This window comes from Carassius auratus, unplaced genomic scaffold (assembly GCF_003368295.1).
Source record: "Carassius auratus strain Wakin unplaced genomic scaffold, ASM336829v1 scaf_tig00037096, whole genome shotgun sequence".
Classification (NCBI taxonomy): domain Eukaryota; kingdom Metazoa; phylum Chordata; class Actinopteri; order Cypriniformes; family Cyprinidae; genus Carassius; species Carassius auratus.
In genome coordinates, this window is record NW_020526356.1 from 58,897 (window position 1) to 83,227 (window position 24,331).

Consider the following 24,331-nt stretch of genomic DNA (forward strand, 5'->3'; position numbering starts at 1 on the left):
GACAGAATTTTCATTCTTGGGTGAACTGTCCCTTTAAATTTATTTCAAGCATCATTTTATCTGCCCTTTTAGAGGTAAGTGTTGTTACATTAAAAATATCTACAAGTAAACTTTTCTGAAGCATCGGTTATTTCAGCTCAATATATTAAATATACTGTAATTCGATTTGGCAACAGCGAACAAATCTGGCCAATATGTACTGATTGTAACACAGTCACTTCACGTTCGCTTCACGAGTAGAAGGTCAGAACACTCTGATGGTTTCCTCGGACAAGAAGAATCGGAGGCAGATCTTTAGTTAACGTGTCCAGCCAGGTCATGTAAAGAGCGCTGGACACCGTCCCCTTCCGGGCGAGTGGCATGGTTCTGTCAAACCCAAATGAATCAGATGCTCAGGTGAATCAAATCAAGGCACGTGTGCTTCACAAGGGCCACATACTTTCAAATGAAGTGTTTTCTGTGTTAAATGTGTGGTCGGTACTTACATGACAATGAGGTTGGCTGTGCTCGAGTGTTCCTTCAGAAGCTCGTTCAGTCTGATCTGCCGATTCGACTAAATGAAGGAAATGTAAGAACTGATGTCACTTAGATGTCGATGCTATTTCAGACATTATTTGGGGCCGTTCACACAGATCAAAGCAAACAGGTGAGACATGGCCAGTGGAACGAGTGGAAGAAACGCAAGTCTAGAGACGTGTTTTTTAAAAGCTGAATTAAACCTGTTTAACACTGTAAAGCTGCTTTGACACGATATGCATTTTATAAAGTGCTTTATAAATAGAATTTGAGTAGTCTGAAACAGATTTGCATGGAAGCCCGTTTCTGCCACTGAAAATTGCCACTTTTTGTGCCACAATTATTACTTTTTTCTCTCAAAATTGCGCAATATGAAGTTGCAATTGCTTGTTATAAAGTCAGTTATAAATTGCGTGATATGAACATGCAATCATAAAAAAATAGTATTTTTTTCCTAACAATTAGACTTTTATTAATAAGACAGAAACCAACTTTTCTAAGAATTCTAACTTTTATTAGAATTAGAGAAGTCTGAGGAATGATGTAATAATTGTGAGAAATAAAAAGATAGATATACAAGATATCAACTCACAGTTGCGAGGAAAATACTTGGAATTGTTCGATATAAAAATATACTTGTAAGAAAATAGTATTGTTTCCCCCTTAAGAATTGTAAGGTGTAAACTTGAAATTGCAAGAAAAATGTCATAATAATGATATAAAAAGTCACAGTTGCCATGTTTTATGTTTTATTCAGTGGCAGAAACGTGCTTCCATATATTTGAGTCGTTTGATTAATTCATTAAAAAGAATCAGTTCTTAAGAGTCTTTCGTTCAGACTACACTATGTTTGAAAACTACACGATAGAAATGTTGTTTATTTGTTTTTGCATTATTTTGTGGTCCTCAGTGATTCGCTCTCATCACATTAAAACTTAAACAGAAGTAACTCGACTAAAACCTCATTTCTGAAATCTAAATTCAGTATTCAGCAGGAGTATTTTCCTGTTGTTTAGTCTGCACTGATTGCAGAATATACACATTGAAGGACAACTAGCAGATCAAATCATCATGGGAAAAATCAATTTTTTTTATCTAACTGCTTTTAAATAAGGTCCATCCAAGGAAGACTGAAGAGCCTTGTCTAAAGTCGTCTTTCTGATTGGTTTTCACTGTTCAGATAACACATCAGAGACAAGCGGCGCTCCATATCAAAGCAATGTAAGAGCATCGCATCTCCTGAGGAGAAACTGATGGTAACCTTGGCTCTGTAGAGCTCCAGCTCATTATCTGTGATCCTCCAGGGTTCTTCAGCCTTCAGTTTCTCAGCGGCTTCTTGCTCCATGTCGTCCTCCTTCAGTCTGTACGGCTCGATCATCTCCTCAAACATCTTCTTACTGAGCACGAAATCAAACAACAGCTGCTTCTCATGGATATCAGAGAAAAACATGCTCTTTACAAGCCAAATGGATCGAAACTTACTTGTGCTTCTTTGGCTTAATGTTGATGTCTCCAAGAACGGTGATGTCAGAGAAGTCAATCCTGAACTTACTGAGCAATGCCGCCATTCTGCGCGAGAGCAAAAGCTTTAGTAGTTTTCACTAAAATGTAAATGAATAGCTCCATTACATAAAATGCTTTATTTGTTAAACTAGCAGACAAAAGTTTGGACACACGACTGAATTCCTTAGGATCTTAAAAATCTTCTTTATAAAAAAAATACATTCAGCGCAATACTCACGCTCTGCGGTCGTGGTCAATCCTGTTTATCTTTCCTCCAATGAACACACGGATCTTGCAGTCGCGCCATTTATTTTTGTTGGTTAGCAAATACGGTATCAAAAGAGTCAAGCCTACAATGAGCAATCAATCAGCAATCATTTATTGAAGCTGAAGAATCATTGAGAACTGAAATGGAAATAACTCTTCACCTCCGTCGTCAAACAGCCACCAAACATCGATGGTTCCTTTGCTCTGTTTCTTCTGGAACTGTTGACTGGCAGCCAGAAGTTTCTCGTCCGCAGGACTGAGCTGCATCGGAGGCTTCTTGGTGTCTGAAATCACATATGCATCATCAGAGAGGAGAACTTACCATCAGTTTAGATAAATAAATCTGAGACGCCAAAAGCCATTCCGTGGAGAATTAACATTCATTATCAATCTAAGAACAAGATTGAGTCTCATCAATTGATGCTCTGCAGTGAATGGGTGCCATCAGAATGAGAGCTGATAAAAACATCACAATAATCCACAAGTAATCCAGTCCGGCAATTAAAGGGGGGGTGAAATGCTATTTCATGCATACTGAGTTTTTTTACACTGTTAAAGAGTTGGATTCCCATGCTAAACATGGACAAAGTTTCAAAAATTAAGTTGTACGTTTGAAGGAGTATTTCTGTTCCAAAAATACTCCTTCCGGTTTGTCACAAGTTTCGGAAAGTTTTTTTCGAGTATGGCTCTGTGTGACGTTAGATGGAGTGGAATTTCCTTATATGGGTCCTAAGGCACTTCTGCCGGAAGAGCGCGCGCTCCCGTATAGCAGAGCACTGAGAGCACAACAGACTTCACTGATCAGAGCGAGAGCGTCGCCAAATGTCACAAAAGAAGTGTGTTTTTGGTTGCCAGGGCAAGACAACCCTGCACAGATTACCAAAAGAGAAACAGCATTAAGGGACCAGTGGATGGAGTTTATTTTTACAGAGCATCAACGGAGTTGTGCAAGTGTTTGTGTTTGTTCCCTGCATTTCGAAGATGCTTGTTTTACAAACAAGGCCCAGTTTGACGCCGGGTTTGCGTATCGTTTATTTCTTAAGGATAATGCAGTCCCAACGAAAAAGGGTCACGATCGTGTGTTGGAACCGCATGCGGTGAGTAAAACTGCTTCAAATATCTCTGCCTCCTTGTTAGTGCGTCCGCCTCCCATGCCAGAGACCCGGGTTCGAGCCCCGCTCGGAGTGAGTCGTTGCTGCTGCTGCTCTCGTTCAGTTTCAGCCTCTGGATCTGATTCTGGATCATAAATAAACGGCTGAATCTGACTATAAGCCATGATTTGTATTGGATGATGGTTTTTCCCTCACGGTAATGTCACAGGTTCCACATGCTCTTAACGCAAAAGCCTACTGGCGCTCGTGATTCTTTAGCTCCGCCCACACGTCACGCCTCCAGCCGGTCGTGTTTTTCCGGGAAAAATCGGTACAGACTATCTTTCTCTTATGAATATAATAAAACTAAAGACTTTTTGGAGTTATGAAGGATGCAGTACTACTCTATAGGTACTCAAGATTAACAGGAGTTTGAGTGAAAACGAGCATTTCACCCCCCCTTTAACATCTGGAGAAGACAAAAGCTGAAACAGTCCATAATACCAATTCCTCCCGTGAAAAAGTGCATCTCCTGTTGTCTCTCACATCAAAATCCAGCCACATATTTTTTTAGGGCAGTTTTGGCTTTCTTGATCTGTGCAGATTTCTCTCCTGATTCAGACCAGAACACTTTTTTCATTATGGCGTATGGATTTCTTTAATCTTTTGTCTTCTCCAGATGTTAACTGATGGACTGGAGTGCTGTGGATTATTGTGATGTTTTATCAGCTGTTTGGACTCTCATTCTGACGGCACCCATTCACTGCTGAGACACTGATGCAATGCCACATTTCTACAAATCTGATGAAGACACAAACTCATCCAAATCTTGAGCACATTTTCATTTTTGGATGAACTATAGCTTTATCCGTGTAGCTTGTCATTGTTTTCTGACCTCTGAAGATGAGCGGGCTGCTTTGGCAGCTGGTGGATTTAGATGACGGTTTTGAGGAATCACTGTCAAAGTCTTTGATGTTGATGGACACCAAGAGATCCTTCATTCCAGGAGCTTTCTCCTGCGAGGTCTGAAATTCATCTGAAGAAAGACCAAGAGAATCAGAGTTAAAATCACTGATGAAAAGACATAAACGATTAGGCCACGAAACTCCACCTTGAATGTGAGAGATGTCGAGACCTTCCTTCAGTCTCAAGAGAACCACCCCGAACTGTAGGTCAAACGCGTCACTGAAACACACACAGCATCATTCAGATGAAGATTTCAGTTCTTAAAGATGAAGACGTGATGAGCATCACACAGTCAGACTCACTGGATGGTGTTGATGTAGGTTTCCACATCCTTCATCTCACCGTCCCTCCAGTTGTTCTTAAAGCCAAACACCAGTGTGTTGGGTTTTAGGCGACCCAAACCAGTGGTCTGTGAACCCCAACAACATCAGGTTTACTCTTAGATTTAAAGGCGTTCTGATTGAGGTCATTACATGAGCTCTTTGTTCTGACCTGCAGGAGATACTGAGCTCCTTGTCTGAGATCATCAGCAAACACAGGAGTGTAAAAGGCTTTGATTCGTGTCTTCAGGAGCCAGCGCTGATAGCGGACCTGCTCGTTCATCATATCTTTCGAGTTCGGCCTACGGAATCCCTGTGGAAAAAAAAGCAAGGACAAGTGCATGTTTGCGTTTGTAGATGCTCACAACTGCAATGTGTCAGATGTTTACTGAATTTACTAACCGTGCGCACGTGTCCACAGACCATCAAACCCACGTTTTTGGTGAAGGCGTGCACTAGATACAGCAGCGCTGGTCTTGAGTTTGGGTATCCAGACATTACAAGACACTGAGGCCTGTGGGAACAATGATTTCAGAGAGGTTTTGGGTCTCTATAGAGTCACATAAGACAGCATCTGCCGGTGGATCACCTGAAGTTCTTGATATGGTCCTCAACCCCGGTGAGATGCAGACTGTGTGTTAGTGCCTTATTGTACATCAGCGCTTGTGTCGACGAACCCCAGTTCACATCTGCAGCAGAAAGATGCATTTTAACACTCAGTTGTGATGTATGACTTTAAAACACTATACAATAAGGCCTCACATCAGTTAAAGGGACAGTCACGCCAAAATCATAATTCTGTCGTCATTTACTCTCCCTCGTGTTGTTCCAAATCTAAAAGAGTTTATTTCTTGTGGATAGAAGATATTTTGAAGAATGTTCGTAACCACTCATTTCCCAAGTCACTGGCTACCGGAAACTGTTTGGTTACCCATGTTCTTCAAAATTATTTATTTTGTTTTCAACAGAAGAAAGGAATTCAACACAAGGGTGAGTAATGATGACAGAAGATGCCTATGCCTTTATCATGAACCACAATTACATTTAGGCATTTGGCAGACGCTTTTATCCAAAGTGACTATTCAAGATATACATTTCACCAGTTCCATGATCTACAGGAACGCTGCATTAACATGATAATGAACTAACATGAAAAACAACATTTTAATTAACCAACATGAACAAATACATATATCAAATACTGTCAAAATTATATCGCATATTATATGTCATTTACAGCATTGCATTAGTTGGCGTGAACTGAAAACCCACCCAATATATTTTCTAAATGCATATTATTAATTTTATTGTAAATGATTCATCTGCACATTTCACACTTTTTAAAGTTTTGACCTTGTCATGTTTCATTAAATCTTCTCTCTGGTGACGCATGAAGGATTCTCCGATCATTAAGAGTACTTAAACCCCGCCCCTCTTCTGAGAGCCACGCCCACATCCCAACATCAACTCAACAACCGATGCATGAACTAAGTCCCGTACTCCTGTGCAGTTTTACAGACCTGGTTTCTTGTAGCTGACGTAGATGTAGAGCGCCAGGACGATGCCGTTTGTGAGCAGCGCTGCCCACCAGTTGATCACAAACATCACCACGCAGCACAGCACGGCTCCGGCTAACGACACCCACTTGTTGTAGTATTTGAAGCTCGGACGCCATCCTGTTCAGATGGAGATCTGTGAATTACTCAATGATGTATGAAACCATCCGTGTCAGCGACCTGAGGAGGAACACCACGCTCATTTTCAGTTTCATCAGAGAGGATTTCTGCTTCACACTTGCCTGGGGAGTTCGCCAGCGACGCGTGGAAAACAGAGAAATTTATCAAGGCGTAAGAAGCCAAGAAGAAGTTGGAAATGATGGGAGCGATGACGTTCAACTGAGCTGAAACACCAACACACTTGGATTTTAGACACAGTTTCTGTCATTAGCATGTACGTAGATAAGTCAGCATTGAGTGGGGTGTAGTTTACCGATCAGGATGAAGGCCAGGCCGATGATGAAGGTGAGGACATAAGCGCGCAGAGGCTCTTTGTTCTTCCCGTATCCTTTGGCAAACACATGCATTCCAGGGTAGATTCTATCCTTACACAAGGCCTACAAAACCACACACACATTAAACTCCTCCATCAACACCTGAAGAACAGAGTGATGGTTATATTAAACAATATAAGATCATAGGAAGCTCTGATATACAATATTTGGCCAATATATAGGGTATGGTAATGCAAAATCGTCATTTATAATTTTATCATTTATGCATTTGGTAGACACTTTTAATTCAACGTGATTTACATTGCATTGCATCAATCGTTCCATTCTTTCAGTTCATGCATTTTCTTGGAATAAACTGTAACCTGTCAAACAAAATGATGATGCCCGCTCGCTGATGCACCTGATGATTGTGTAATAAATTACTCCAAATGCAACTCATTTAGTTAATAACTGCACAAAAATCAGAAATTTGTATCAGGCTGTTTTGTTGAAACAGTAAATACAACTCCAGAAGATGAGAAATAGGAAAATTACTCAGGGAGAGTGCCAGGAAATCAGAAAGCAAAAATGTTTAATGGATGCAAATAGGTAATTGATGTGTTTTAGTTTTGCTGATCACATTAATGATAAGGCTATTTATCAGAGCACAGAGGTGTTGAAACCAGAGACTCGCACCATTCAGCATGCATCTGTTTTTTTTTAAAAACCCAGATAATCCACACACACATACAGAGAAATCAACAGATGCATGGAGCATCTTGGATGAAGTCCATGTGCTTTTTGAGGCGCTTACTGTAGATAGAGGTTTATAGTGGGAATAAACCAAATATCTCCCTCAAATTTTAAGACGATGAAGAATTCTACCATATAAAACTTTATGTAAATAGTCTAAATTTGAACTGGTTTGAATGAAAACTCCCCAAACACACAACCTTTACTTCTAGTCATTTCTTTAACAGAGAAAACATCACAGAATCATGGAAGTGAATGAAAGTCGATGTCAATTCATCACTTCTTTTGAGATTACTAGCTGATTTCAGGGATGCAATGAACAAAACTCCATTTACTAGCAAATCTGGATACCTAGTATCCAAAATACAATAGCTTTTAACCAAAGTTTAAGACATTGTTCAGTAGGAGGTTTGTATGTGCCCTGACCTGGAAGACTTTGGGAGCGCTGACCAGAGAAGCAAGCGCTGATGAGAGAGTGGCCGAGAATATCCCAGCTGTGATGAGCGGCCCGAAGCCAGACACCAAACTCATCACCTGAAAGATCATTAACATCACAGAACATCAGTAAAGCTGAATGACTTACTACATCTCTTCTCAGTGCTGGGGGGAACGCATTAAAAGTAACGCCAAGCGTAATCAGATCAAACTAGCAAATGCATTGCTTTTCATTTATGATGTGTAACATGATGCTACTGTAGATCTAGACTAACTGTCAACATGCATTTAATCTTCTCACTCGCACAAAAACAGATTTAGTATTCCTCAAAACGAATAAAATCAGTGAAATGTAAACTCAGAATATTATGCAAAACTACAGTAATTAAATATGCTAAATAACACAAATATTCTTTATGTATTTAATCCCATTTTATTAAACAGTGTCTTTGCTGCTGAGGTTTGATGATCCAGTTCAACCATAATAATAACCAAAAATTACTTTAGATAAACATTGCATTTCTGTTTCTTTTTTTTTTTTGGTGATGGAGAAGAACGTGTTGAACTTTCTTCTATGCATTCTATTCTTCATGTAATGCATAATGGCAGGACAGCTGAACGGTTTGTTTGACCAGCGCCCTCTACTGTACAGATGTGAGTTTTCATTTCCTCAAACCCGAGGCTCATTCATTTCATTTTTGGGGCCCTATTTTTACGATCTAAGCACATGGTCTAAAGTGCAAGGCGCATTTGCCTTTAGGATGTGTCCGAATCCACTTTTGCTAGTTTAACGATTGGAAAAATGTTGGCAAGATGTAAAAGAGTTGTTTCTATTCTCGTAATGTGCAATGGGTGTGTTTTGGGTGTAATGTGCAATAAACCAATCTCCCATTCAAGCAAGATTCGCTCATGCCATGGCGGACATTCCCTTGAATGCAAATTTTAGCAGTTTTTTTTTTTGCTAGTTTCGAGCAGTTTTCGGCTACTTTTGAGTAGCGATTGGGGGAGGGGGGGTTCTTGGGAAAACCTGGCAACCCTGATGCCGGATTCGCTATTTACATGGGATTTTTTTTGCAAGAGCAAAATTTGGCATCTTTGTGTGCTGCTGTGAATCCCTGTGTGCATATTACTCTTTAAATAACAGAAAATAAATAAATATTGTGCTACTGACTTTAGACAAGGTTTTTCTTGGTCAGTGGCGCAGTCTATTTCAGCTGCTTTAAAACAGCAACATGCAAACAATCCTCCTCGTTTTCAGACCAAATGGGTGCAAATGCATTTGCTATTTAAACAATGTGGTGCAGGACATGAAAATGAGAACTGCGTTGGTTTGAAACTAGCAAAAATAACTTGCATTGCATCTGGCGCCTCATTGCACTGGGTATATAATAGGGAGCTTTTGAGTGAAATTTGAGTTCACATTTGCCAAAAATAGAACTTTTTGTAATGCATTACTTTTAAAAGTAACTTCCCCCAACACTGAACATCAACATATGCATTCCCGAATAATAATGCTAACTTTGAGCACACCTGGAAGTCGTTCTGAAGGCCGTACTTGCAGCCGCCCTCTTTACAGATGGAGAAGTCGTATCCCAGCGTGCAGGCGGCGTCGGTGCAGTTCTCCAGCGAGCCCACCATGGTGTCATTATCATCGCCTGTGGCGTCCCGCACGATACAAGAGCCTAAACACATGGCAAACCCATAACATCACCTCTGGACCACGAGGCGAGAACATTCAGAGAAAGAACCACACAAATACCGTTCGAGATGGCAACAGCGATGTAAACCACTCCAGTTATGAGGATCGCCAGGAGAGTTCCTTTCGGAATCGCTAACTGTGGATCCTACAGAGACCAAATCAGCTGTGATGACCACCAAAATCCAGCAGAACTCTTGGAAATAAAGCTTCTTTACGAGCATCAATGTTGCATGAAGGACCTTTAACACCCAACACCACTTCATAGTGTTCTTCAAACTGTTACTCACAATAAGAATAAACGGTTCTTTAAAGAACTGATCAGGTTCTAAATGATTATTCTGTGACATCACTGCAAGAGTAAATGTTCCTCACCGCCAGGTCTCCTGATATATTGGCTCCCGCTAGGATTCCTGTGGCGGCCGGGAAGAAGATGGCAAAGACGGAGAAGAAGGTTTCGTCATCTCTGAAGTCTGGACCCATGTTCTCCATCATTATGGCAGCTTTGAGACAGACAAACACAAGAATGAACACGCCATGGAATCCCTTCCTCCAGCACTGATCTTAAATAATGATCAATGATCACAGATGAGTAAAGACGTCCAACCGTTATAACCCAAGAAGCCTTGAGGCTCCTTCGACTTCAAAGGGATGAAGGATCCGATGAAGTAGTTGCAAATAGCCGCCACAAGAATCACCATTAACACAATCTGGGCCTGTCAAAGACATGAGTACATCACAGGACTTAAATAACACCGACCTGCATCATATCCACTGAATGGAATCCAATACTTATTTTGAGCTGCTGATTCCAAAAATACAGTAGTATGGCTATATAATTCTGTGTCCACAGATATGTGAATGGAGGAATATACTGACTTTTGCCTCCCACTCCATTCCAGCGACAGAGATGCCCAGCAGTAAGACGGCGGTGAGCGTGCCGACGATCCTGATGTCATTGATCTCATCCGTCATGAGAGCGTCTATACTCTGATAAACACAGGGTGTTTACATTATGAATGAATATGGAGGATATATGTCAGCCTATCACCGTAAGACAACCACAGCAGGCATTGCACATCTAAAAAATCAATGAAAATCAGGTGCATGACCAAAAACACTAATGCATGAGTCTGATGAAGAAACATCAGGTCTGTCACGCTCATCATCATCCATCCAAGGTCTGGGCGTTCATACTCACATCCAGAAGCTCAACGACGGTTTCTGCAAAACCGACGACATACATGGCCACAGCGACAGCATTGGCAAAGGCAAAGATCAGACCAATGGATCCTCCAAACTCTGGACCCAAACTCCTGGAGATCAGGTAATATGCCCCGCCTAAAACCAGCCAATCACAGACATTAACTCCTCACTTTAGACCAAATATATCCAAAACTATTAGAACAGAAGTCACAGTTAGTGAAGAATAACTCTCAGTAACATTGAACTTACCAATAAACAGTAATATACTAACACAGATTTAGACATATCTGTGAACGATTTTTGAAGAAATAGGCATTTGTGTATATAAAAGAGTTCAGCTCATGAGAAATGGGAGCAAAAATTTAAAAAAGTGTTGCGTTTATAATTTTGTTCAGTGTAAATACATGAAGCAATGAATGGTAAATAGTAAATTTGATGGTAAAAATGTGTAAATTAGTGTCATTTATATACACACGACCCAGTCAAACGTTTTTGATCAGAAAGATTTTAATCTGTTTTAAAGAAGTCTATTTGATCAGTTTATTTGATCAGAAATACAGCAAAAGCAGTAATATTGTGAAATATTTTTACTATTTAAAATAACTCATTTCAATTTAAATATATCTTAAACTGTAATTTATTTCTGTGATGCGCAGCTGTATTTTCAGCATCATTCAGAAATCCTTCTAATATGTTGATTTGCTGCTCAAGAAACATTTCTGATTATTTTTATTATGTTGAAAACAGCTGAGTAGATTGTTCAGACATACAAAAGACCATTTATCTGAAAAAGAAATCTTTTTGTGACACTGTAAATGTCTTTATCATCACAATTTAAAGCATCCTTGCATCCTCTATATATATATTTAATATATTTCTTTATTTCAGACGGTTATTAATATTATATAATACCTCACTGACCTCCACGCACGAAGCCGTTGGTGGCAATAGCTGATGTTGAGAGTCCAGTGATAGACGTCACCACGATAGCCATGAGAACGATGGCACAGGACAGAGCTGCAGGAACACAACACAGTCTGTGACTGACCATTCCTTCTGATCTGGGGTCAGTGCTGCTGGTCAGTTATCTTACCGATGCCCGCCTGACCCACGATCCACGACATCCTGATGAACAGCATCACTCCCCAGATGTTCAGCATGCATCGTATCTGCACACAGTCAGCATCAGCATCAGCAGTGTTCGTTAGAGTTATGTGTGTGTGTGTGTGTTGATGGATCAGAGGTCAGAGGTCGGACTGACCAGCACTCCTTTGACCCAGCCGAACTTCACCGTGCCTCCCTTGGAATCGGACAGTTCTTTGGCTGTGATGATCTCGGCGGCCGTGAGCTCCTCTCCGTTGGGGAACCCCTCCTCAAACGGCTCCTACACAAGACCACACCCCTCCAGAATCAGCACATGTCACATCTGATAACTCGAGCTTTTACTAGGACTTATTATTTAATATGCAGAAGAGAAAGAGCAATATTTGCATTTGAATGACTTCGTTTCTCAGATGGTTCAAAGTTATGAAAAATTAAAAATATATTTTTTCTTTTTCATAGTGTGACGAGTCAGCTGCCTCCTCCCTGATTGTCACCGGCACCCCGTCCTAAATCGCCGCCCTTCACCAGGCTCCCGACTGGAGTGGGTGTGTGAGAGGAGGGGCGCTGGACGAGTCGGGGCTGGCGGCGTGTGATGGGGCACACCTGAAGGAAGTGGAGCCTCATTACCGCCGCTGTTTAAAAGCCCAACGCGCCTCTCCTCAGGAGACCGGTCTCTTCCCCGTGCATGCACACTGGTGTCCTCGTGGGTCCAGGAAGGGTGCGTTGAGGGACTCCCGCGCCACCAAGACGTGAGCTGCCGGACCCGCGATCCGGATGGGAACCGCACCCGTATACACGGCCGACGGGCCAGGATGCCGGGCCGTCCATCCCCTACCAGCGCCGCGGCCAACGAGAGAGACGCGGCCGCTAGGAGAAGCCGCCGCCCCTCGCGCCCCGGACCAAGGAGGGGAGCGCGTGCGGCCGCCGGACTCCGCCCCTTGCCTGGACCCTTCCTTGATGAACACTGCCCGACCTACACAAATCCCGCAGCACAACGAGGACACCAGATTCCCTGTTATTTTGGACACTTTCCCCCTTTGGCCACTTTTATTCCCTTTGTTTTATGATTTCTGTTAATAAAAGCCTCTCCGAGGCCTGACGCCACGCCCACTGTGTCTGTCTTGTGCTCCTCCCGTGACAATAGAGAATGCCTTTATGGACTAGTTAAGAGCTCATGGAAGAATGCAGTGTTACTGTATCATTGTGGCACTTTACATTTGTTTTATTCATAGTTAGAATCAGTTTTCATTTTATATCTTCCACTTTAGTTTTAGTAAATGTTTTAGACATTTTAGTAGTTTATATATGTGTGTGTGTGTGTGTGTGTGTGTGTGTGTGTGTGTGTGTGTGAGAGAGAGAGAGAGAGAGAGAGAGAGACCATGGATCAAAATTATCACTTTTTTCTTTAATTCCAAAAATCATTAGGATATTAAGTAAAAATCATGTTCAATGATATTGTGTACATTTCCTACTGTAAATGTATCTAAACTTATTTTTTGATTAGTAATATGCATTGCTAAGAACTTCATTTGAACAACTTTAAACATGATTTTCTCAATATTTTAATTTTTTGCACCCTCAGATTCCAGATTTTCAAATATTGTCATCCTAACAAACCAGACATCAATGGAGAGATGATTTATTGTGTGTGTGTGTGTGTGTGTGTGTGTGTGTAAAATTTCAATTTCATTTCTGAAATGCAATGTTTAAACATGCATCTAACTAAATATGCATTCAATAAGTACATTTCCAGCACATTCATAATTATTGTTTGATTTTATTGTCATATGAGATTTAAAGGTATTCTGGATTTTTTTCTTTTTATCACCCCATAAATCACCAGACAGTAAACAAGCACATTTTCACCACGTCCTTAGGAATAAAAATGCTTCACAAATCAGTGTGGATGAAATATGAACAAACATACAGAATATATAGAGGAATAAAACTGCAATCATGTGATAACAGATGAAGCACGTTGAAATTAACTCTTAAATGTGTGTTTCGGATGTTTTCTTTCCACTAGTCTGAGAGAAGAGACTTGATATGTAAAAAAAGACTCACAACTGACCAGTGCATGTAAACACACTGGTTTTGACTGAATAGCTGAGCTGTTTTAGTGTGTGAGTCCTGATGAACACACGAGTGTGTAACCTGTGTGTCCAGTGATGTTCAGGGGACACTGGGTCTTTGAGAGAGATGCACGGGTCACACGCTCACATTGTGATGTGACCCAGATCGCTCATGGTGCCTCATGGAGTGGGTGTGTGTGTGTGAGAGGGACTATTGTCTGAGGACAAGTGTGTGTGTGTGTGACATCACACAAGTCATGCAACTTACAGCCATAAGAGAAGAAACATACAGATGAATCAGCCGCTACACACATCACTCATACTGCAATAACACATCTGAATATGATCTGATGACAGCTTTTAATATCACATTTGTGCTGCATGTCATTTTAAATTATAAAGTGTTTGCAGGGAAAACAACATAATGGACTTCATGTAGGAAATCAGACCGGGGCTAGTTGTCACAGGCACTAGAGCTCAGGATTGAGTTATGAGAGTTTTACGAGTTGTAAGTTTTATATCTTGGTTTCAAACAATCATTAATAATCATTTACTTTGAATCAGAAAATGATGATTTGACATTTTGTCAGTTACATTTAAAATATAGATACGCTGTTATTTTACTGTCATTGAGATCTTTTATTTAAAATATTTTGAATGAGTGGTTTTTGTATTTTGCATTTTCATTTTAGTTAGTTATAATACGTATTTTGTGTGTTTTTGTCATTTTTATTAGTTTTTGTTTGTTTAGAAAATGTCTATATATATTTATTTATTTTATTTTTATTTTTGCCATTTTATATCCTTTATTGGGAAAGGAAGTTTACTTGCTCTCTCATGAACTGCTTTGTATTTTATTGTAAAACCATTTTAATTATTGATGGAAAATCTTTAAATATAATACATTTGAAATATAGATGTCCTGAGAGCAGTGTGTCATCGATTTGTGTCTTTATTGGTTAATAATAATAATAATAATGATATATATTTTTTTTTTTGCATTTATTTTTTTTTTGCATTTTCAGTTTTGTTTTCAATTTTAATTGCATATTACGTGTATTTTGTGGTTACTGCTATTATATTAAAAGCTAACATCGTGTTAATAAACAGAACGTTCATATTCTTACAGTTTTCTTCATTTTTAATGTAAGATGTAAGTTGCACAGAAACTGCTTTTGAAATAAACGCAGTAAATCGTGTGACAACATGCCCCGGTGCCCGATAGCTCTTGCAGCACGCGCACAAATTAAACCACAGCCACGCGGTATAAAGTGCGCGAGGAAACACAGCACGAACCTTGTCGAGTTCATCGTGGAGCTCCGACAGCGACGGGCGCACGAGCTTCTCCCCGAGCGGAGCCGCGGTCTGCCGGTAGAAGTCGATGTTGGGCACCGCGTCGATGGTGTTGTGCCCGAAGGTGCGCAGGTAATACGTGCTGGAGTGCGTGTCCGAGAAGTGACTGAGACCCCCGGTGGACGAGTGCAGGCTCGCCTCGCTCCTCACCGTGTCTCCGTTCAATCCCGCGTCAGGCGCGGCGTCAGACGGGCTTAAGAAGTTCACCACCCGGAACCGGCTCTTGGACTCCTCACCGGTGGAGGAGCGCGATCCCGGCGGGGTTTTAGGAGCGACGCCCGCCGCTGCCGCCGCCGCCGCCGCCTCCGCCACCGGATCCACCTGGAAGCGGCTCTGAGAGGACCCCGGCGCCCGGAGGGTGGGCTTGTGTCCGGCTGGAGGAGATGAGGGCTGATCTGACATGATGGAGATGATGGAGAATCACGGGGCGCGCCGGTAACGGTGCATCAGTCACTACAGAGAACCAGTCAGACGTAACCACACTCGTGACCGAGCGACGCTCTCTCACAGCAGTTCGAGCTGGATTAAACTTAGATATTTCGATGAAACCGTGTTTAGTTTCAGGGTCAGAATACAACCAGTTTGATCCCTGACGGTTTCATTCAGGTTTTCGCGTGCGTCACCGCGCGTCACGAGCGGCGCGTAATTGCGCGCAGAAACACAGACGCAAAATGCATCAACTAACAGCGAACAATAAAACTGGTTTATCATTAAATAGCAACTGTACAATCGTTCATGCTAACAAACACAGGTTTCAATTAAAAAATGTAGCCATAATTAATAAATATTGAAATTGTCATTAACTAAGGCTCATAAATCCTGTTTAATTATTGTTTAGTATTAATTCATGTTAACTAATGAAACGCATTATTTTTGCTTTTATTTATGATAAGCATTTAAACACTACCCTGCACAGTAACAGTGTTCTTTTAGTATAACTGGAGATACCATTATAGTTTTTATTAATATTCTGAATTTATTTTTTATATTCTGATTTCAGGTAGTTGTAGTAATTTTCTTTCCTTTTTATTAATTTGTTTTTACATTTAGTGTTCAGTTGTTTTAGAGCATCAAGTTAAACTGAATTAAAGTGAAAATGTTGCTATGGCAAGTACATTCAATTATTATTTTTATTTTTTTAAGTTATTTCAAGTGACAGACTTTAACTTAAAGTATAATAACCCTGCTAAAGTTCAGAAAATCTAAAATAGTGCATGGTTTATTACTTAACTAAAGTAGTTTTATGAGCTCACGTTAATCAAAGGAGTATCATAAATTTTAATGCAAAAGCAGCTAAAAACTTTCCCATTAATGCACATTTAAACAACAAACAAGTGAAGTATAGAAGCAACGGTATGAAGTATTTCCACCCTCTGCAGGATGTTAAAACCTCAATCTGATTCCAGTTCAGAGAGAAACAATGGTTTTCTGTGGAGAGGAGTGATGACATTCAGTCACATTAGCATATAACACAACACACTCTTTCACAATCTCACTCTTCACAATACAGAGCTGAAAGAGATCCTTCGCAAACCTCCTCCTCCTCCTCAGTAGAAGAACATTGTGTCTCAGAGCACATGGGATCAGGAAAAGCTCTTTGTCTTTCCTCATATGATCATTATGCTCTGTTTTTCTTCATATTAGTTCCCCACGCCTCTCTCTCGATCCTGTTTCCTGCCTGCAAATAAAAACAGCAGGGTTTGTGTTTCTTTGTGAACGACGTCTGCTGGTTGTTCCTCATCTTTCCCGAGCCGTAATGATGAACTCACGTCAAAACGTAATGTTCAGAGACGATGCAAACTTTATTCACTCCAAACGACAGGTATACACAGTTTTTCATTGTCCAACTAATGATAATCAGCTGATAATCAGTTTGTTCATTTACGTTTGTTTAAAAAACACTGGCTCGGCTTATGTTTATCTCATGCTTGGCTTCTAATGTTTGTATAAAACAGCCGATGATTACTAGTGCTACTTATGATGATGATTAAAAATAATAATAATTCTTGAAAGTGTCTCTAAAACCTTCAAGACTTTGACTGGAACGTCTTTCACTTCCATGTGCGTGTGCCCTTCATTCAGACCTCAGACACGGTCTCCAGCAGTCTCTGAAGGTTTCTGTGGATCTGGAAAAGCATGATTGTGTTGTTCAGACGAGCTCCTGACTCTTCACAATGCATAGGAATAGTTCACCCCAAAATTGTAAATGTGCCCCCCCCCCTCCCCTCAGGATCATCTGAGATCAGGATGAGTTTGATTCTTCATCAGGTTTGGAGAAATGCAGCACTGCATCAGTGTCTCATCAATGGATGCTCTGTAGTGAATGGGTGCCGTCAGAATGAGAGCTGATAAAAACATCACAATAATCCACAAGATGAAACAAATCCAGCATTTAGACACTTTTAACTAAAATAATCCATAATAACTCTTCCTCCAGTGAAAAAGTGTTGTGATCTGAATCAGGAGAGAAATCTGCACAGATCAAGCAGCGGTTAAAAGTCCTAAATGTCTTAATGCTGGATTTGTTTCATCTTTTCATCTTCTCCAGATGTTAACTGATGGACTGCTGTGGATTATTGTGATGTTTTTATCAGACTCTCATTCTGACGGCACCCATTCACTGCAGTGCATCCGTTGATGAGACACTGATGCAATGCTGATTTTCATTTGTGCAGCATAGTGTGCTGGAGCTCATCAAATAAATGAATTACAATGAATGTTTGATCAATAAAACCAAACCTTCCCACTCTGAGATGTTCAGATGTGTTCACACAGACAAACCTTTTCCAGCTTCAGAAGACTTGCAGAAAGAACCGAGTAGAACTCAGCGGTTTCTCCAGAAAACAGACTTTGATATTCATCTCTGGAATCATAACGGCACATAGTGTTAAGTATAATATGATATCTGATACACATAGATAACAACAGAAACCGATTATATGAAGCATAAAACATTAGAAATATAATATATACATATACAGTACAGACCAAAAGTTTGGAAACATTACTATTTTTAATGTTTTCGAAATAAGTTTCTTCTGCTCATCAAGCCTGCATTTATTTGATCAAAAATACAGAAAAAACTGTAATATTGTGAAATATTATTACAATATAAAATAATAGTTTTCTATTTGAATATACTTAAAAAAAATAATTTATTCCTGTGATGCAAAGCTGAATTTTCAGCATCATTACTCCAGCCTTAGTGTCACATGTAACATCAGTCGATCACATGATCATTTAGAAATCATTCTAATATTCTGATTTATTATGAGTGTTGGAAACAGTTCTGCTGTCTCATATATTTGATCAATAAAAGGGTAAAAAGAACTGCATTTATGAAAAAATTCTAATAATATATATTCTTTACTATCACTTTTTATCAATTTAACACATCCTTGCTGAATAATAGTATTGATTTTATTTAAAAAAAAGAAAAAAAAAATTACTGACCCCAAATTACTGACCAGTCGTGTATATTGTTATTACAAAATATTTATATTTTAAAAACATAGCTTCTTTTTTTTTTTTTCATCAAAGTATCCTAAAAAAGTGTCACATGTTCTGAAAAAATATTAAGCAGCAGAACTGTTTCCAACTTTGATCATGAATCATCATATTAGAATGATTTCTAAAGGATCATGTGATAATGATCGTAAAAATTCAGCTTTGCATCACAGAAATAAATGATCATTTAAAATATAATACATTTAAAAACAATAATTTTAAATTGTAATAATATATCACAATATACCAATAAATGCAGGCTTGATGAGCAAAATAAACTTCTTTCAAAAACATTAAAAATAGTAATGTTTCCAAACTTTGGTCTGTACTGTGTATATTTACAAAGATTTCATGATTTATTGGAATCTGGTACATTTAGAGTTTCTGATATTCTGCTTTACCAAATAATAAAACTGAAGTTATAATAAATTAAAGTTAAAGCCATTAAATCTCTTTCGTCTTTACCTTTTCTGGGGAAACTCCATTGACACGAGAGATGTCAGACGCTCCTCAAGAGACACGATCTTAAACGCCATGTAACAGGAGGACAACAGCAGGACACAAACCCTGAGAGAACAAGAGCAAACCAAACAGAACTCAGTCTGTAAAATATCATTTTTATGTTTTTAAAGAAGTCTCTTCTGCTCTCCAAGGCTGATAAAAAGTACAGTAAAAATAGTGAAATATTATTGCAATCTAAAACAGCTGTTTTCTGTGTGAATCTGTGTTAAAGTGTAATTTATTTCTGTGATGCACCGCTGTATTTTCAGCATCATTCCTCCAGTCTTCAGTGTCACATGATCTTCAGAAATCACAATAATATGCTGATTTACTGCTCAAGAAACATTTCTGACTATTATCAATGTTGAACACTGAAACTGGGATGCATTTTATTTTTCAGGATTCACAGATGAACAGAAAGTGTAAAAGAACAGTATTTATTTGAAATAGAAATCTTCTGTAACAGTATAAATGTATTTTATCAATTCTGATCAGTTTAATGCCTCCTTGATGAGTAAAAATATAAGTTCCTCTTTTTTTTTGTATACCCAAACATTTGAATGATAGCATTTCACAGTTTCCACAAAAACATGAAGCGGTTTTCAGACCAGCAGAGACTCACAGAGACAGATAGATCAACAGCAGAGCGTTCAGAGAGAGAGACACGGGCCGCAGCGTCTTCATGAACTCTAGCTCTGATCCTGTAGAACCTGAAACACACGTCACAAACCACTGATACTCAAGATGTGTGTGTGTGTGTGTGTGTGTGAGAGAGAGAGAGTGTGTGTGTGTGTGTGTGAGAGAGAGAGAGAGAGAGAGAGAGTGTGTGTGTGTGTGTGTGTGAGAGAGAGAGAGAGAGAGTGTGTGTGTGTGAGAGAGAGAGAGAGAGAGAGTGTGTGTGAGAGAGAGAGTTATACCATATACAGAGTTATACCATGTTATACAGAGTTATACATGTTATACATGTTATACATGTTATACATGTTATACATGTTATACATGTTATACATGTTATACATGTTATACATGTTATACCATGTTATACAGAGTTATACCATGTTACCATGTATACGATGACAGTTGGCAGCAGAAATATCAGCTCCTGATTTCAACATCATTTTTGCCAGATAATGAATTTTTTCATGAACCAAATCATACTTAATTAATTGGACATTCATTTGTGAACAATAGAGGCAGAAGATTTCCAAGGTAAGACCTCTTAAGAAGATTGACATCGACTAAAAACAACATATAAAGTCACTGTAGCAGTTAACTGTTAGCCAGGCTGAGGTTCCGTGACAGTTATTTCAGTTAGAACAACATGGGCCTCACTAAAGCAGAGGCATTTTTCAAAAATGAAGAGGAGTTGGAGATAATCTATCCAGCAGAAGTTAAATCTATAAAAGACAAGAAAAAGATGAAAGAGATTATACTGAGGGAGAACCCAGAGATACTGCTATCTGACTACAGTGGAGCAGAAAACAGCCGAGTGCTGTGTAACCTGCTGTTCTTCACTGAACACACATCATCCTGGCACACCGTCCTCTGCTCAAACATGACATGTGTCAGAAGAGGAGGCATCAGCAAAGGCAGACAACTCACTCTGGAAGGAGAGAACGACACAAAGCTGACTGTGAATCTTTACCATAATGGCACAGTCATGGTCCAGGGAGCAGAAACCAGCCTCAGTGAATTCCAGAGGAGCTTCAGAAACCTTAAACACCAGGTTCAGAAGATAAAACAAGATCCTGAAATGAAGAGCCACACAGTGTCCAGCACCAGCTCCGTTACCATCTCTGACAGCAGCTCAGGAACTCACTCCAGCACTCCTGCGTCTCCTAAGATCAAGGCTTTGAGAGATACCATCGCTGAGCTGGAGCAGCACTTCTGTCTGTTTAAAGAGGAAACCACCAACAGCCTCCATCACCTGCTCAACCTGACCAGCCACCACAGTGTGCAACAAATACAACAGCTCTGCTCTGCTGTAAAACAACTGGAGGAGGACAATCAAGAGCTGCACCAGGAGCTGAGGAGGGTGAGAGAAGAGCTGGTCAGAAGAGAACAACACGGCCACACACTGGAGAGACTGCTGGAGGAGACCAGAAACCAGCTACACACAAGACAACACCGAGAGAGTGTCAGCACCCAAACACACAGCACAAACACCACTCAACCGCAGCAGTGTGTCAGCTCACCGTCTCAGAGCTCCTTCACTCCTACAACCTCTCACAAGCTCAAGAGGAAAGAGACCAGCAGCAGTCCTCCACCTGCACCATTCAGGAGCACCAGCAGAGAACAGAAGAGGCAAGACAACATCGTGATACTCTGTGACTCCAACGGCCATCATCTCGACCCCAGACGACTGTTTCCAGGAAGATCTGTGAAGAAGTTCTGGTGTCCCACATCACACTCAGCTGTGAGACTGCTGCGAGACGGTGGTTTCGGTGCACCGTCACACATCATTCTCCACACCGGGACAAATGACCTCAGTGCTAGAAACATAGATGTCACTAAAGCCCTGACCAACGTAGTGCAAACAGCTAGCAGGATCTACCCCAGAGCCAAAATCATCATCTCGACCCTTCTACCTCGCAGAGACGTGCCACAAAACATCATCAACTCCATCAATGAGAAGATAGCTGGCATCTGTGCTTCAATGACAAATGTCCACATAGCTGACCATCAGCGCATCACCCATGAGCATCTATATGACCACGTCCACATCCATCGAGAGGGAATGAGACTGTTTGCTAAGAGCATCAAGGAGACAGCGCTGCGTCCCCCTCCGAAGACGCTCGGTGATCACGAGGAGAGGGTAAGAGTGCTTCAGTCAGACAGCTACGCCGCTGTAGCAGCAGGACGAGCTAGAACAGACTCCAGAGACCTTATCCAGATCAAAAACATGCTCAAAATGATCTGTGACAACCTACTAGCTTAACTACTTACACTGTGTCTGGAGTTAAAATGATCATTACTTCTTAATTACTTTTATTTCACTCATTTCTACTTGTTTACTTTCAAATTTGACAATTGTAAAACTCATTCACTTATATATTTATATATATATATATATTTTTTTTTTTTTTTTTTTTTTTATTGATGAATTTATATTTTAAAACATGATTTGGTCATGAATTCATACATTATTCTGGTAAATGCAATACTTCCCAATGTCATCGTTTAAAATAACTAGTTATAATATTCAAGGGATGTTCTCTTCAGCTTTTGGAGAGAAAAGCTCTAATCCTGATTTTATTAACGCTGTACATAGTTCAGATATAATTATTTTACTTGAGACATGGAGTGGTTTAGACGGTAAAACCTCCCCCCCTTCACACTACAGAGAGCTGCGCATCCCCTCAATCAAACAGCCTGAGGTTAGGAACGGAAGAGATTCAGGAGGAATCATAGTCTGGTTTAAACACCATCTGCAGCAGTATATTCAGCCCATGAAAAAGGGAAAAACACACATTTGGATAAAAATTCAAAAAGAGATTTTGTGTTTAGATGAGGACCTGTACCTGTGTTCCACATATATCCCCCCATATGAGTCGCCTTACTATAATGAAGACATCTTCTCAATCCTACAATCAGAGATCAATTACTTCCAGTCTAGAGGTTCGGTTCTATTAATGGGGGATCTGAACGCCAGAACGGGGAAGGAACAGGACTACATCAGCTCTGATGGGGACAAATATATTAACAGTTCACTTAATCATCAGAAAAAAGGTTTTACCAAAACACGGCAGAATTATGACAACACGATTAACAGACATGGAAAACAAGTCCTGCAGCTCTGCAAAAGCCTGGCCTGTACATAGTGAATGGCAGAATGAAGGGTGACTCTCTGGGCCGATGTACATACAGCTCACATCTGGGCAGCAGCACGGTAGATTACGCCATCACAGATCTAGACCAGAGTCAGATCAACTATTTCACAGTGATGCCACAGCTGCCATTATCAGACCACAGTCACATAGTCCTCAGTCTCAACAGGTCAGGGAATCATCCGCCATCTTTAGAACAGAAAGTTCAATTATATCCACTCCCCCCCAAATTTATATGGAGTAAAGACAATCCTGCCCAGTATGAAGCTGCGCTCCACAGCACCCACACTGAGAACATGATCGACTCATTCCTCCTGACTACATTTAGTGTAGAAAAGAGAAGTATCAATTCAGCAACTAAACAGTTAACTCAAATCTTTTCTACAGTGGTCAGAAAAGCCCTCAGAAAAAGAAAGAATTACCGATGTAAAAAAGAAACCGCTAAAGATGCTTGGTTTAATAAAGATTGCCAAAAACTAAGAAAAGAATTAAGATCATTATCAAATAAAAAGCACAGAGACCCTGCAAACCAACAAATACGAGCCACATATCAAGAAACACTTAAACTATACAAGTCACTATTAATACAGAAGAAAACTGACCACATCAAAATTAAAATAAACAAAATTGAAGAAGCAATCGATCAAAATTCTTTTTGGGATTTATGGAATAATTTAGATAAATCCAAAGAGGCCAAACACCTTCCCATCTATGACCCAAAGATCTGGACTGAACATTTCAGAAAACTCTATTCTCTAAACGAACCAACCCTCGCCCAAAAACATCTGACCTCCCAATTAAATAACCTGGAATTCACGAGAAAAGACCAGCTCAATCATTTAGACAAACCCATAGAATTACCTGAACTGACAGAGAAGATGAAATCCCTCAAAAATAAGAAATCAAGTGGCTTAGATGGAATTTCTAATGAAATGCTGAAACACAGCAGCCCCAAACTGAGACTTGCTATCCTAACATTATTCAATCTCTTATTAAAATCTGGACACTTTCCTGAGATCTGGAAAGAGAACGTGATAACCCCAATTTTTAAACAAGGTGAGAAGTATGACCCAAATAATTATAGAGGCATCACAGTGAGCAGTAACCTCGGAAAACTATTCTGCTCCATCATCAATGACAGATTAATTCAGTTCATCCAAGAACACAAGATTTTAAACAATTGTCAAATTGGATTTATGCCAAAACAGAGAACTTCAAATCATA

General features: G+C 40.0%; 1 protein-coding gene across 2 annotated transcripts; it reads right to left on the reverse strand.

The window, feature by feature from the left end:
- Positions 1-19: 19 nt before the first annotated feature.
- On the reverse strand, positions 20-15,954 carry LOC113082901 (solute carrier family 12 member 2). 2 transcript variants are annotated; one of them, XM_026254318.1, is made up of 26 exons: positions 15,216-15,952; positions 12,005-12,127; positions 11,837-11,912; positions 11,665-11,760; positions 10,739-10,878; positions 10,417-10,527; positions 10,145-10,253; positions 9,913-10,040; positions 9,601-9,685; positions 9,372-9,523; positions 7,833-7,940; positions 6,653-6,776; positions 6,462-6,563; positions 6,184-6,339; positions 5,253-5,352; positions 5,066-5,177; positions 4,836-4,976; positions 4,646-4,752; positions 4,489-4,562; positions 4,273-4,413; positions 2,448-2,570; positions 2,258-2,369; positions 1,999-2,085; positions 1,778-1,913; positions 486-553; positions 22-366 (listed from the first exon to the last, which is right to left on the reverse strand). In XM_026254318.1, exons 1-26 carry the CDS (start codon positions 15,672-15,674, stop codon positions 231-233), a joined length of 3,306 nt encoding a protein of 1,101 aa, XP_026110103.1. In that variant the 5' UTR covers positions 15,675-15,952; the 3' UTR covers positions 22-230. The 2 variants fall into 2 exon arrangements, with proteins under 2 accessions (XP_026110102.1, XP_026110103.1); XM_026254317.1 differs by having other exon boundaries at positions 20-366; positions 4,273-4,562; positions 15,216-15,954.
- Between the last annotated feature and the right edge of the window lie 8,377 nt (positions 15,955-24,331).

Excerpts from the sequence above, each read along its gene's own strand:
- LOC113082901 (XM_026254317.1), bottom strand. The coding sequence starts at position 15,674 with ATGTCAGATCAGCCCTCATCTCCTCCAGCCGGACACAAGCCCACCCTC. Across the intron at positions 11,761-11,836 it reads CGTGGGTCAGGCGGGCATCG|CTCTGTCCTGTGCCATCGTT; the intron begins GTAAGATAACTG and ends GTGTTCCTGCAG. Across the intron at positions 5,178-5,252 it reads GACCATATCAAGAACTTCAG|GCCTCAGTGTCTTGTAATGT; the intron begins GTGATCCACCGG and ends TTGTTCCCACAG.